The sequence below is a fragment of the Coffea arabica genome, chromosome 5c, assembly GCF_036785885.1.
Source record: "Coffea arabica cultivar ET-39 chromosome 5c, Coffea Arabica ET-39 HiFi, whole genome shotgun sequence".
Taxonomy (NCBI): Eukaryota; Viridiplantae; Streptophyta; class Magnoliopsida; order Gentianales; family Rubiaceae; genus Coffea; species Coffea arabica.
In genome coordinates, this window is record NC_092319.1 from 43,782,114 (window position 1) to 43,794,580 (window position 12,467).

At 36.4% G+C, this 12,467-nt stretch overlaps 3 protein-coding genes across 8 annotated transcripts; 1 reads left to right on the top strand and 2 right to left on the bottom strand.

The window, feature by feature from the left end:
• Positions 1–244: 244 nt before the first annotated feature.
• Positions 245–5,579, bottom strand: LOC113690582 (aspartate aminotransferase, mitochondrial-like). Of its 3 annotated transcripts, none has more exons than XR_011815208.1 (11): positions 5,285–5,579; positions 4,772–4,857; positions 3,107–3,313; positions 2,853–2,958; positions 2,625–2,729; positions 2,367–2,539; positions 1,664–1,823; positions 1,008–1,103; positions 831–925; positions 608–733; positions 245–521 (listed from the first exon to the last, which is right to left on the bottom strand). XR_011815208.1 is itself a non-coding variant. In XM_072051051.1 (10 exons), the coding sequence occupies exons 1-10, from the start codon at positions 5,444–5,446 to the stop codon at positions 661–663; spliced, it is 1,263 nt and encodes a 420-aa protein (XP_071907152.1). In that variant the 5' UTR covers positions 5,447–5,579; the 3' UTR covers positions 245–660. The 3 variants fall into 3 exon arrangements, 1 of the variants encoding a protein (XP_071907152.1); XR_011815207.1 differs by having other exon boundaries at positions 289–521; positions 601–733; XM_072051051.1 differs by having other exon boundaries at positions 245–733.
• Positions 5,580–6,803: 1,224 nt separating this feature from the next.
• On the bottom strand, positions 6,804–12,066 carry LOC113689900 (uncharacterized). Of its 4 annotated transcripts, XR_011815209.1 has the most exons (6): positions 11,569–12,066; positions 9,332–11,169; positions 8,738–8,913; positions 7,710–8,145; positions 7,431–7,637; positions 6,804–7,348 (listed from the first exon to the last, which is right to left on the bottom strand). XR_011815209.1 is itself a non-coding variant. In XM_027207704.2 (2 exons), exon 2 carries the CDS (start codon positions 11,132–11,134, stop codon positions 9,761–9,763), a length of 1,374 nt encoding a protein of 457 aa, XP_027063505.1. In that variant the 5' UTR covers positions 11,135–11,169; positions 11,569–12,066; the 3' UTR covers positions 9,331–9,760. The 4 variants fall into 4 exon arrangements, 1 of the variants encoding a protein (XP_027063505.1); XR_003448256.2 differs by having other exon boundaries at positions 7,431–8,145; XR_003448257.2 differs by lacking the exon at positions 9,332–11,169 and having other exon boundaries at positions 7,431–8,145; positions 11,569–12,041.
• On the top strand, positions 6,841–7,695 carry LOC140007779 (uncharacterized). The gene is made up of 2 exons (XM_072051052.1): positions 6,841–7,256; positions 7,355–7,695. The coding sequence occupies exons 1-2, from the start codon at positions 6,841–6,843 to the stop codon at positions 7,572–7,574; spliced, it is 636 nt and encodes a 211-aa protein (XP_071907153.1). The 3' UTR covers positions 7,575–7,695.
• Positions 12,067–12,467: the final 401 nt, after the last annotated feature.

The window sequence follows — 12,467 nt, forward strand, 5'->3', positions numbered from 1 at the left end:
CTGTCAATCCATTTGATAAATTGGAGCTTTTGCCATCCCTTTCTTACCAGAGATGCTCAAGTCAGCTAGTAGTTAGAACCCCCCTTGCAAATCACACGCCCAAGATTTTGTGAATATGTCCTCAAACCATTCATTATACCACTTATCCAAAACGCAATAAAACTTAATTGGCAGTTATTGAAGTTCTTCATAGTTCACACACACCAAGTGAAAAAAGAAAGGGGGTGAGATCACCCTACCCTGCTAAACACAATAAATGGCAGTCACCATCCAATTTCAGTTGCTGAGTTTTGAGAAGGTGACATCTTTGATTATGAATGGAAAAATTACAGTTCATAACCTTCGATCCGACCTCTGAATTACAACAGTCAAATGATTCCTAGCTGCCAAAAGTTCCAGAATTGGGGGGGTATAAAATGAATACATGCACCGGCATTTATTCAAAATCAAATATCTGTTGCTTATGTCCTCAGTGCTTTCCTTCAACTCTTCAAGGAGGACTTCTCACTTGTCTGTCCATCCTAGTGTTAGGATCACAAAGTTGGAAGAAAATCTCAAAAAATTCCTAAAAGCCAAAATCTCTTGAATTGTACAAAGAACCTGTAACCTTCCAAAGCCTCCGTTTGGATTATTGCTGAAACATGCGTCAGTATCAAGTTCCTAAGCAGACTTGGACACCTCATGAATTGCATTAGCCAGGTAACCAACGTTTCCTGTGGTAACTCCCGCCATGCTGCGGATGTTGCTCATAAATTAACAAGTCATGACATTGCCAATGAAAATAGAAACGATCAGAGCAGGAGGATCCAGTAGAGGAGAGGACATTTTACCTGATACGACCATTACGAGTCATGTAAATATGGAATTCATTAGTTAAGCGGTCAACTTGTTCAGGTGTCAACCCACTATAGCAGAACATGCCAATCTGTTTTTGTGCGAGAATGGGGGTAAATTAGTAACAGAGTTATAACATATAAAAGAGCGAAAAAGTCTTTTAATAAATGAACCTGGTTCGTTATGTGCTTCCAGGAAAGAGATGACCCCAACTTTTCGAGATTTTGTCTCAATGCTATTCTCGCTCCAATGATACGATCAGCCATGCCCTGGAGTCCGGCATTTTATTGAATTTCAACACCATAGTCACAACAACTATAAATAATTTGACAATCAATAAATGAAAAGCACATCAACCATACATCAAACTTTCAACTTAGGGAAGATCTAAAATCATTACTCGCTCAACAATATTAGCTCTGTTTCTTCATGCAATAGGCATATTTACAGATTATGTTCCCAGGTCTTTAAACTATCAATCCACTAAATTTCCTCAATAGTTACCTGCATATCCACATATTTAGAACACTTAAACTCCTTTGACCAACTGCCGACCTCCTCCACTAACATAGAAGGACGATTATAACTTGAAAGAGAAAAAATATTGATTGTGTCTTCTTCCAATTCCTAAAATGAGAATGATCTTGCACTCCTCGGCTTCAAGCCAAATTCTTTTGACTTATGAGACTTTTCATTGACCCATCCAAAGTACTCCAGAAAGAAATTATTTTTTTCTTCTTATTTTTGGACTTGAATAGGATTATCCTCTATTCAAAATGCCAACATTAGCCAACACTTGGCAAAAATTATAAATTTTGCAGAAACTTACCTTTACTTCCTTAAGCCACAACTTCTTCAAGTTTGGATCACCAAGAACGGTAGAAACAATCAGGGCACCATGAGTAGGTGGATTACTGTACATGGGTCTGGCAAGCTGCTGCAACTGGCTTTTCACGGCCACCGCTTCCTTTTCATCCCCACAAACCACACTGCAGTCAACAGAAAAGCAGGCATCAGAAAATCATAAAAAGAATGGAGTTTCTGTAATATTTTTCATGTCCAGACAGATCATTCAGTAGCAAATATAAAAGAATGTTGGATTTTTAACAGGAGAGAGAATGCTCCAGGTTTGCATTGTTAGCCCATAAAACTGGGTACGGAAGAGAATGCCAGAATATTGCTTTATTGTAGAATGCTTTCTAACCGTGACATGAAGCTTGAAAATCAAGCTATCAAATGCTTCAAAAGATTTTGCAGTACAAACAGATCCTTCTTAAATGAATCCTATTTGTTTCACCTTCTTCAATAAAGTCTGGTAAAAGGTTTTGTAACTCAGTTCCTGATTGTAAAAATGGCCAATCTGAGAAGCTAATCATATAACCCAATTCCTTCCTAAAATTGGTTAGAAAATCATGAGATATTAAAGAATTAAGCCCTTCACTGAAAGGATAAAGCCATATCAGTCAATAGGGCTAAAGAAAAAGAAAATATAATCATCAAAGAGTCAGAGCCAAATTAAATTTCTAATTCACCTCAGGCAGCCAACTCTCTGGCCATAAAGTCCCATATTTTTTGCAAATGATTGCGCACATCCAATTAGATGACCATCCTCAAGAAAGATCCTGATAGACTTAGCATCCCTCTCTGGATCACCACTCGCAAAACCTTGATATGCCATGTCAAAGAAGGGAAAATGTCCTTTGACCTGAAAACAGATATATGGCTCTTTAACAAGAGAAACATGATGATAAAAGGACAAGAAAAAAAATCATTAGTTACATATCAATGACCTTGAACTGGTATGAAATCTCCCTCCATTGTTCTTCCGATGGATCCACTCCAGTAGGATTATGAGCACAAGCATGAAGCAGGAAAAATGATCCATTTGGAGCACTCTGTGCAAGAAAAGAAGAGTATGACAACAATACCCACATGCTGAGGATAGGAACAACATTTTGATGACAAAGAATCTATCCATAACACAAACTACTCGAAAGAGGCAACCTTTTGCTAAGTACCTTTATGTCATCCATCATTGAAGCAAAGTCCAATCCCCTTGACTCTGGATGATAATAGTGGAAAGTTCTTTGAGGGACATGGGCGTCTCTCCAGACGTTATGATGACTGCCAAAACCTCAGACTATTATCTTGAAAAGAACACTAAGAAAAGCAGCAAAATCCTGAATAACTACCTAAGTATTCAATTGAGTAATCATAAAGCACAAATGAAATGCCATGAATCTGTTAAGAGGACAACTACTTCAGCACTTACTTGGCCCAGGTAGGGACCGGAATGTAAATTTGTGAATCTGGACAAAAACGCCTTTGAAACTCTGCAAAAATTCGGCATGCACCAGTCCCAGATAGAGATTGTATTGCTGCAATTCTCTTATCCTTAATCAAGTCAGAATTCTCCCCGTAAGCTAATCTTAGTGTTTCCTCGACCATTTTTGCACTTCCTCCCATTGGAAGATACTCCCTGAAAAGCTAGAATAGTCATTTCCCCTTCAACCAAATGAGGCTAAAGGATGATTGTGCAAGACTAAGATGAAATTCATTGTGTGCCTCATAGCATTCTTGACACTTGAATTGTGAGGACTTCACAGCACTAATTACACAAGTGTATAAATTAATACAGCAGAATAAGTGGATAGATAGAGCATAGAAATACTGTTGGAAGTTGGAAATTCTACTCATTAGCAGATTCCCTGTTTATGTCATACAGATATTGGAGGATTGCTCATTTGAATAATTCTAGTTTTAATATTGTCAAAAAAGGCCCCAGAGAGCTTTTTCGAAGGAAAGCTATTAACTTGGAAGACCAGGCAACTAAGAAAAAAGATTGTAAAGCACTAAATATGTTGTTCGGTCCGATGTATTTATCAATCAACCAATGCTTGGTCTATTGCCCCAAATCATTTGGAAATCAAGAACTATAAGAACATCAAGAAAAACCTATCCAGCGATGTAAATCATTTGGAAAATATCCTTCCATTGATTCTAGATTATTTTCTCTCAAAGTAATTCACATGTAACTGAAATTGACTGTTATAGAAGTTTGTTTACCTTTTTTGTTTCCCCTTTGATGTTTCACCAAATAATTATATTCTTCCTTCTTTCCAATTCTCATTTGCAACTTCACCCATTCTATCCAACACAACCATCAAGAACAAGATTCTAAACTCACATCACTGTAATTGGATAAAAAAATCTCCAAGAGGGAGTCTATTCCAATTAGGGAAAAGTGGATATATCTTGCTGAAAACGCACTGAAAAAAAAACCAGGAGAATCATATTGCAAGTGGATCCAGCAAGGATAAAAAGATAAAAAGATTTATGGAATTTGGACCACCATAAAATACTGGACCAATTCAAAGTTGCAACTTTAAAAATGAAAGATAGAAATAATTTACGACCCTACCAATGTCAGCATGCTCGACCACTAGCTACCAAGACACAGTAACTATATAGAACTCATAAAGTACGAAAGTTATTCAACAAAAGTTGTTAGCTTTAAATGACGATTAAAAATGATGTCGAGGCATGATATATATAACATTGTTGTTATCTATTCAAATATTGATATTTTTATTCCAACTTAATTCAAAGTCAATTGCTTAAATTCATTACGGGAACCGAGTATAACCTTGTCACCGGAAAAAAAATCAAGTCTTTTATTTGGAATACTAATAGCGATATTATTGTAAGGATCACAAAGATTGTCACTTGCAGAAAAAAGAAAATATTCAGCCGAGATGATTTAGCATTCACATTAAGCAAATGAAAACATATTTACCAAAACTACATATAAATAGATTAGAAATTCTGTTAACTTAATTAGTGCTCTTTTACCAGATTTTACTTCAAGCTCCGGAAATTGTACCAGATATAAATAACACGCACTATTCTTACAATTTTACAGTATTATATTACTCACATGTTGAGATTACCCGCAATTCTCCGTTCTGCCTCCCGCACGCACTCCAACACCACCGGCTTTCCATTATCGTCACGATAAGCTCCCTTCAACAACAAAAAATTCAAAATCAAAATTTCAATCCATGAACGATAAGAAAAAAAAAAGTCAAAATTCAGCTGAAATTCTCAGAAAACATCGACATAAAACATGCAGCTAAATACAAGAACTACTATTCTACAATAAATTCAAAAAATTGAACCAAAAGAAAAAAATGTTGAATAACTTAAAAAATGATAAAAAGGCCAAAATTCAGCTGAAATCCGAGCAACTTCGAACTTGGACCAACTTGAACCAAAGGGAGACAAATCATTAAAAAAAAAAAATTTACTGTTCGATATCAGACAAAAAAAAAAAAGGAAATTCATAAAATTGAAACAAACACAGCAGAAACTGCCGTCACGTTCTTCTCATATCTCAGACAAAGGAGAGTTTTTTTCTTCATTTCCTCCTTTTTCCAGGGAGCAAACTTACAACTCCGACGTTGACTTTATCCGGACTCGGATCAGCGAGGAAAGCTTCGGTTACTCCGAGAATCGGATCCTTAGCAGCTGGCTGGACATTTCGCCACCACGACGACACCGATCGCTCTCCCACACGACCAACTTGGCCCAAAATGATCCTCCGGAGCGCCATATCGCAGATTTTGCACAAGAGAAGCAGAAACACACAGAGAAGGTGAAGAAATCGAGGAGAAGTGCGTCAGAATATTGGTATATATACCTCCTCGAGGGTGTACTGCGCAGTGGGAGTGAACGACTTGGCTAAGTACGCTTTTTTTTATGTCCGCAGGTGCCTCGTAAAATGTGGACGCTGTAATTAGATGACGTAACTGGATTTGTCCCATGTGGACGTATCTGAATTTTTTTTGGGTGGTCAAAAGTTGTTTTTTTTTTTTTTTTTCTAACCGCCAACTGCTTCGGTTAATCGGATAAATAGAGTCAATTTCAAATTATATTTATCCGATTAAACACAAACATTCTTCTTATTAAAAAAAAAAGAGTAAAAATGCATTTTCTCCGTACAATTAAAAAATGTAATTTTTTTTTAAAGAAAAGAAATTTAGCCTGTTGAGAGTCCAAGAAAGTTGCTGTATTAGGTTGACTTTGGTTTTAATTTTTTACAGATAAGTGTGTTTGCAGTAAATGTCACACGAGAGCTCATTGGCCAATGAAAACCTTTAACACATACTTCTGAAAATGGATGATTAGTAACTAGCAAATAACTTGTACTAATAAAATCTAAGGGCAGGCTTATAGATTTTCCAGTTAAACCACTCCAATTTACAAATGTTTGCTGATTTTCTGGATAGTTGTTTCAGGAGAATGCAAGGACCAGTTGCACTAGTACCATTAAAAAAAAAAAGGTAAAAAACAAAAAGGCGGTTTGCGGTAAACTTAATATGCAGAAAAATTCTCATGATTTCAAAACGTACAAAACGACACCTCATGTTTTAAACTAAATTTTTCACAAATATACCTGTTCTACCCCTTAACCCCCAATTCTCTTTCTCCAAAGAATGAAACAAATGATTTTGTTGAAATGCCTTTTGCTTAGTTATATCAGGGTTTGTCATTTCGTCCGCACCTGTTAATTTTAACGGATTCCATCACCTTTACAATTTCATTCAAAATATTTACAATTTCATTCAAAATATGATGTATCATATTATAAGTTTTGAAACTATGGGATATTAAATTTAACACACATGGCTTTTTTGTTTTTTTACCCAAAAGACCACATTTTGTGTGTGTGTGTGTTAATACAAGGCCCAAGTCTCAAGGACAACTTCCAAGGTTTCCTTAACGTGTCGGCACACAAAAACTAGGATTCCAAGTAAAGCATATTGTTTTGTTATGTTGTGTGATTATAGAAAAGATTAGATTCTGACTCTTTTCCTATCCTTCAAAGATCTTTCTGGTAAGGCTTTGCGTTACCTACGCAACTCAGTTTTATTTGTTTGATAAACTATGTGGCATTGTATACACCAAAATAACAACAAAAATTTGGATCGCTTAAATTAATTTTCAATGGAGCCACCTGAATTAGTTGATCATGCACAAAGTACACAGAACTGCTTTCCAAAATCTTCAGTCAACATTGGAGTCGAAGCAAGCACCGCAGGAGGGGAGCCAAGGGTTGAAGATGATAATGATGATTCAAGAATGCTGAGTACAAATGATTCGGGAAGCCCAGAAGGGACATCATTGGGGGGAGGACGAGAAGATAAACGGCCAAAAGAAGAGAGTGATTCTCATGCGGATGATGTGAAGATTGATGAAGAGCATTTGAGAGCAGAACAGATTTGTAGAATATGTCATTTGGGGAACGAACAATCATCATCAGGGAGCTCAGAACTCATTCAGCTGGGTTGCCATTGTAGAGGAGAACTTGGGATCTCGCATCGTTCTTGTGCTGAAACATGGTTTCAGCAGAGAGGAAACAGGTTAGCCTTCGTCCCAGATCATTTCCATGTTGAAGTTCTATCGTCATATTCTTCTGTTTGAATAAAAGATTCATTCTAGTGTTTCACTTGTCCTGCAGATTGTGTGAAATTTGTAACAACACAGCAAAGAATGTTCGATTAATTAAGGATATCAGTATATACATAAGAGATTACCATGAAATAAGACCGATGGCAGTCGCTGGATATGATTCCCCAACAGAGAGTCCAAGGAGATGTAAACAGTTCTGTAACTTTCTTCTAGCATGTTTGGTAGTTGGCTTCATAATCTCAACGTTCTTGAGAGCCAGAATGTTCTAAGTATGGATATCTCGTGTTTGAGTCATTAATTTCCAGAAAGGAATTCGTACCCTTTGTCAAAATCTGTAAAGTTTAAGGGCTCAGCTTAGGCCAATGCTTGATCAAAAATCACCCAACAAAATGCTGAATGTTCACCTGCCACTTGTTGTCTCAATAACGAGCAACACTGGATTTCCTTGTTTTGTTTCATTTAGGAAATAATCCCAATCAGAGGACAAAAAAACCATCAATTTCATGGACAAGTACAGTTTTGCATTCTGACTTGCGATTCCCTACCAAAGTTTCTACTGCAAGGCAAATGTTATATGCACAGATTGTGTATCATTACATGTTGACATGTGCATTTTGGATGCAGAACATTGACGCATCAGTACTTCCTTGATGGCTAAAACCATTCTTCGGATCCTTTTCCTTGTTGAACCTTCGATAATTATCAAGGCCATTACTGCATTGTGCCACTGAGATCACATATGAGAAATGAACCTAGAACCCGATTTCAGTGACAAAAATGGAGAGCCGCGCTAAAACAGTCCGTGTTCAGTTTAGAGCCAGCCCCTTGAGAATATGAACCCTAAAAAAAAGAATAGATGATATGAGACATGAAAGAACTAAATTAAAATGAACTAGTTATCCAAAGAAAGTTTTGAAGGTGTCATCTGGTAATCTAGAGTCTAATTGAATAGGAAAGAATGAAAGCAAGTACATTATAAACAAACATAAGTTGCAGGTCAACAGAAACAGAAAATGAACTCTCAAATTTTTTGAAACTGAAAAAAAAAAAAATAAGAGTATCATTTTCTCTAGTATGGCGACAGTTACTTGAGAAGATCAAAAAATTTCATCAATTTCCCAACCCAATTGTCTCTTCAAGGTTTCAGAACATCAATTGCAAACCAAAATCAGGTAAGAGGATTGTATCATAATAAGAAATATCATAAGTGCCCAAAAACTAATTCAGCAACAAAGACTAGTAGTAAGCCTTTCCTGCTGTACTAATCTATCTAAAAGAACATTCAGTGTAAAATAATCTACAGCAGTATCTGAATTTGCAATGCAACACACTGAAATATTCTCATATTACATTCTCTTGAATCCTCTTAGATTAGAAGCAGCTATCTCAAGAAACATGAGGTAACTACCCTGCGAAGCTACATGAAACTTACCATACCAAAAGGAGAACATATCTTAAGAGTGCAATAAGTTTTGAGTGGCACCAGTATCCATGACAGAAAATATGTGACAACAGTTTTGAGCTGTTACACCCTTTTCAGCATATGTGTTAGCCTGAAGGATATACAAAATCCAGTATTAACAATGCCAGCTTACTTCAATTGTTTTCCTACAATAGGCAGCATAAACAATTGGTTAGAAAAATTATGTGCAATTGATATTCTAGAAGAAAATTCCATCAATTATACCTACCCACCAGATAATACTAACATTTTGTAAACTTCCATTAAGCATAAAGATGATCAACTTCCAATTACACCTAACATAGCTTATAGAATAATCAAAGTACCAAAATTATTCTATTCAGCACTTGTCTATGTCAATGCTGGTCTTAATTCTCAGCAAGAAGAAAATTATAGTTGAGGCTTCTCATCTGAGTTCTCAGATGACAACAGAATATCAGTCCATGTTCAAGTAAGGAAAATTTTTCAATTTGTAAAAATGTCCAGTAGGCATGCTATAGAAGGAAATCATCCAGAAATTTCACTAACATCAGTGTGCTCAATTGTTGGAAGTTAGGTCAATACCTTTCTTTAATTTCCCAGAAAGTGACAGATCCCAAAATGCAATTGTTTTTATTTCCGAACCATGATATTGTCTTTTGATGCTAAATTAGTCAACTTTAATTGCCTTCAGTTGCTCAACAACATTGAGCAAGTTGTCCACAATTTCAGAGAAAATAGTTGTCCAGCTTCCAACTCTCGTCAGGCCTTTAACTTTGTTAGCATGGTGAACAAAATTGCTTCTCTCTTTAAGCAATAAGGATGGTGAAGGAAATTGCTTCTCTGTACCATAATGTCAATCTGCTGGTCATAACTCATAAGTAGAGTAGTCATTTCAAATAAATTACAAGGTGGACTGTTGGTTCACTTTCATAAAAAGTATGAACCCCGAATTTCCAGCCAGCACAGGAATAATCTCTTTTGCAGATACAAAATTTTTGTCTCCATAACACATCAATAGTGCAGTAACTTGGCCAAGCGAATATTTGACTGGACCTTCTTAGCTTGAGGACCAAAGCCTGTAAAACGAAGACCACGAATAACAGCCTTTTTATCAGACCTTAAAATTCTCACTCCACTTCTAACACAGCATAGGAGTAGCCTAGCAGCCAAATGAAATCTTCCAGCACTGCAAAGTCCTTGCACAATGGAGGAATAAGTAAACTCATCCTTCACTTTCATGGATTCGAACACCTGCATTGCATACTCAATCTGACCAAGTTTACACAATCCATCAATAAAACTATTAAAAGCAACCAAATTTGTCCCAAAGCCCACCTTATTCAAGTACTTTAAATGTCGCTGGGCACCCTGTATATTACCTGCTTTGCACAACCCATCAATCAAAATAGTGTGGGTGTAAATGTCACATTCCAATCCCATCTTTTCTACCTCATCCAACAACCCAAAGGCATCTTCCAACTTACCTTCCTTGCAATACAAATTAATTAGGGTATTATAACACACCATGTCAAGATCAATACCACTTCTAAACATGTTTCCCATGCATTGATTTGCCTCTTCTATTCTACCAGTTCTAAGTAAAGCACCAGCGACCGTGCAGTAAGCAAAGCCATCGAATGTATATCCTTTCGCCTTCATCTCTGAAAAAATCTCAAGCCCTTCATTGAACATTTTATTTTTGAAGCAACATTTCATAACCGTAGTGTAAGTTATAGCATTTGGAATATGGCCATAATCCAATATTTCTTTCAGAAGCCCTTTCACCGTCCTCCACTTTCCCGACTTACATAGCCCATCAATAAGAATGTTATAAGTTACCAACTCAGGCCTAAATCCATTACGCTGCAAATTCCGAAGTAACATAAGAGCATTATCCGTATACCAATTCTTGCAAAGTCCAGTGAACATGATATTAAATGTGGCTGGAGAAGGATAAATATTCCTCAAAAATATATCTTTAAAAACCCTGTAAGCCTCATCTGGTTTCCCCACCTTGAAAAAGCAATGCATCAATATATTGTAACTCCAAACATCAGGAAGAATGCCCACTTGAAGCATTTCATCAAATATATCAAGAGATTGGTACAACAACCTATATCTACTTGCACAAGACAACAAAGTGTTGTATGTAATGACATTCGGGTGTATCCCGGCTTCCATCATTCTACCAAGAACTGAATAACCAGAATCAATGCCAAATAGACGACAGTATCCATCAATCAGTGTATTGTATGTAACCACATCAGGTAGTATTCCAACTCTAATACCATCTATCAAAACTGCTTCGGCATTCTTCAAATTTTTAACTCTACAAAGTGAAGCAATACATATGTTTAATGACGTGGTTGATAATATCTTGAACATTCTTTACAACTCATCCATCATAGGAACCCCGAGGCCTGCAAGGAACAAGCTTTATCACTACTATAAGCACTCCTGAGCTTAACTTTATATTACCACACAGTTTATCTAAAGCAAATAGTGGAGCACATTCTTTTAGCTAATCCAGAACTCAGATGTTAACGGGAAAAAAATTTGCTTATTTGAACAAAATTGGCAAATTGCAATCTTTGGGATTTGAGACACCCTAACCCCTTTTTCTTTACATCTCATTTACTAAATGATTTGACAGAATGAAAAACGAACAGTAAAAATTTTCGGATACGCACTGGTTCAAGCAGATGAAATGTTCAACACGTCATTAGAAAATTCATCCCAAAAACATACTGGCACCAAAACCACAAGAGAAACTAAAGCAAATAGATCAATAAATGATTAAGAAAGCAGCTCCTACTTACCTAGAATGAGTTATCTAAGCTGAAGATTTCTGCAAGAACACCAGCTTTCACATATGCCAAAAATCTACAAGCAAACAAATCTCGTGAATGGGTTTTTATTGCAGATTCACAGAGCCCTTTTCGTTCTTCCCTTGTTCCCATGACTCGGGAACTTCTTGTGTATAATCTTTAAGGTCAAGGGTTTAAGGAAAGATTTAAGGGCTCGCAGGCTGGCAGAAAAACCCGAGCTTTGGTTGATGGTGAAGTCATCTAGTACTCGAAGACACAAAAGCAGTGATTTTTAGATTTTGAAAGAAATGCAGCAAGAATTGACCACAAAAGCCTGCAGATTGCTAATTGGGCTTCTGATTTGAGGTGGAAAGGCTTTTTCTTGCATTTCTTCTGTCATGTAATGGGCCACGATTCGATTAGTAAACTCGGTCACATTCAAAAAGAATAAGCCCTCCAAATTACTCATTTTAAGATTGGATTTGTAAACTTGGGGAATGAAGTAATTTCAATAGCCATATTAACATTCTCATTCAAATGTGCCAGAAACTCAAAGTTGGGACTTGGGCATATATATTTTAGTGTGAATTAAGTAATTTTATTATATTTTAATCCATCTAAACTCAAACCTCTCCTCGTGAGATTTATTTTGAATTGTTTGCACGCGACCAACTTATAAGTCTGTTTTTATGCCCCAAAAATAAAAATCAATCGAACATGAGATAAGTCCTAGTAGAAGGGAAAAGGTTGCAAACAAGCAGAGTCGAATCGAGTTTTGGACTAATCGAGCCGAGTCTCGACTAAATTTTACCAAACTCGACGAGCCGGCAATTTAAAGCTCGAGCTCGAAAAAAATAAAAATAATTATTTTATTTTTTAAAAAATAAATAAAATAATATTTTTTTCTTAAT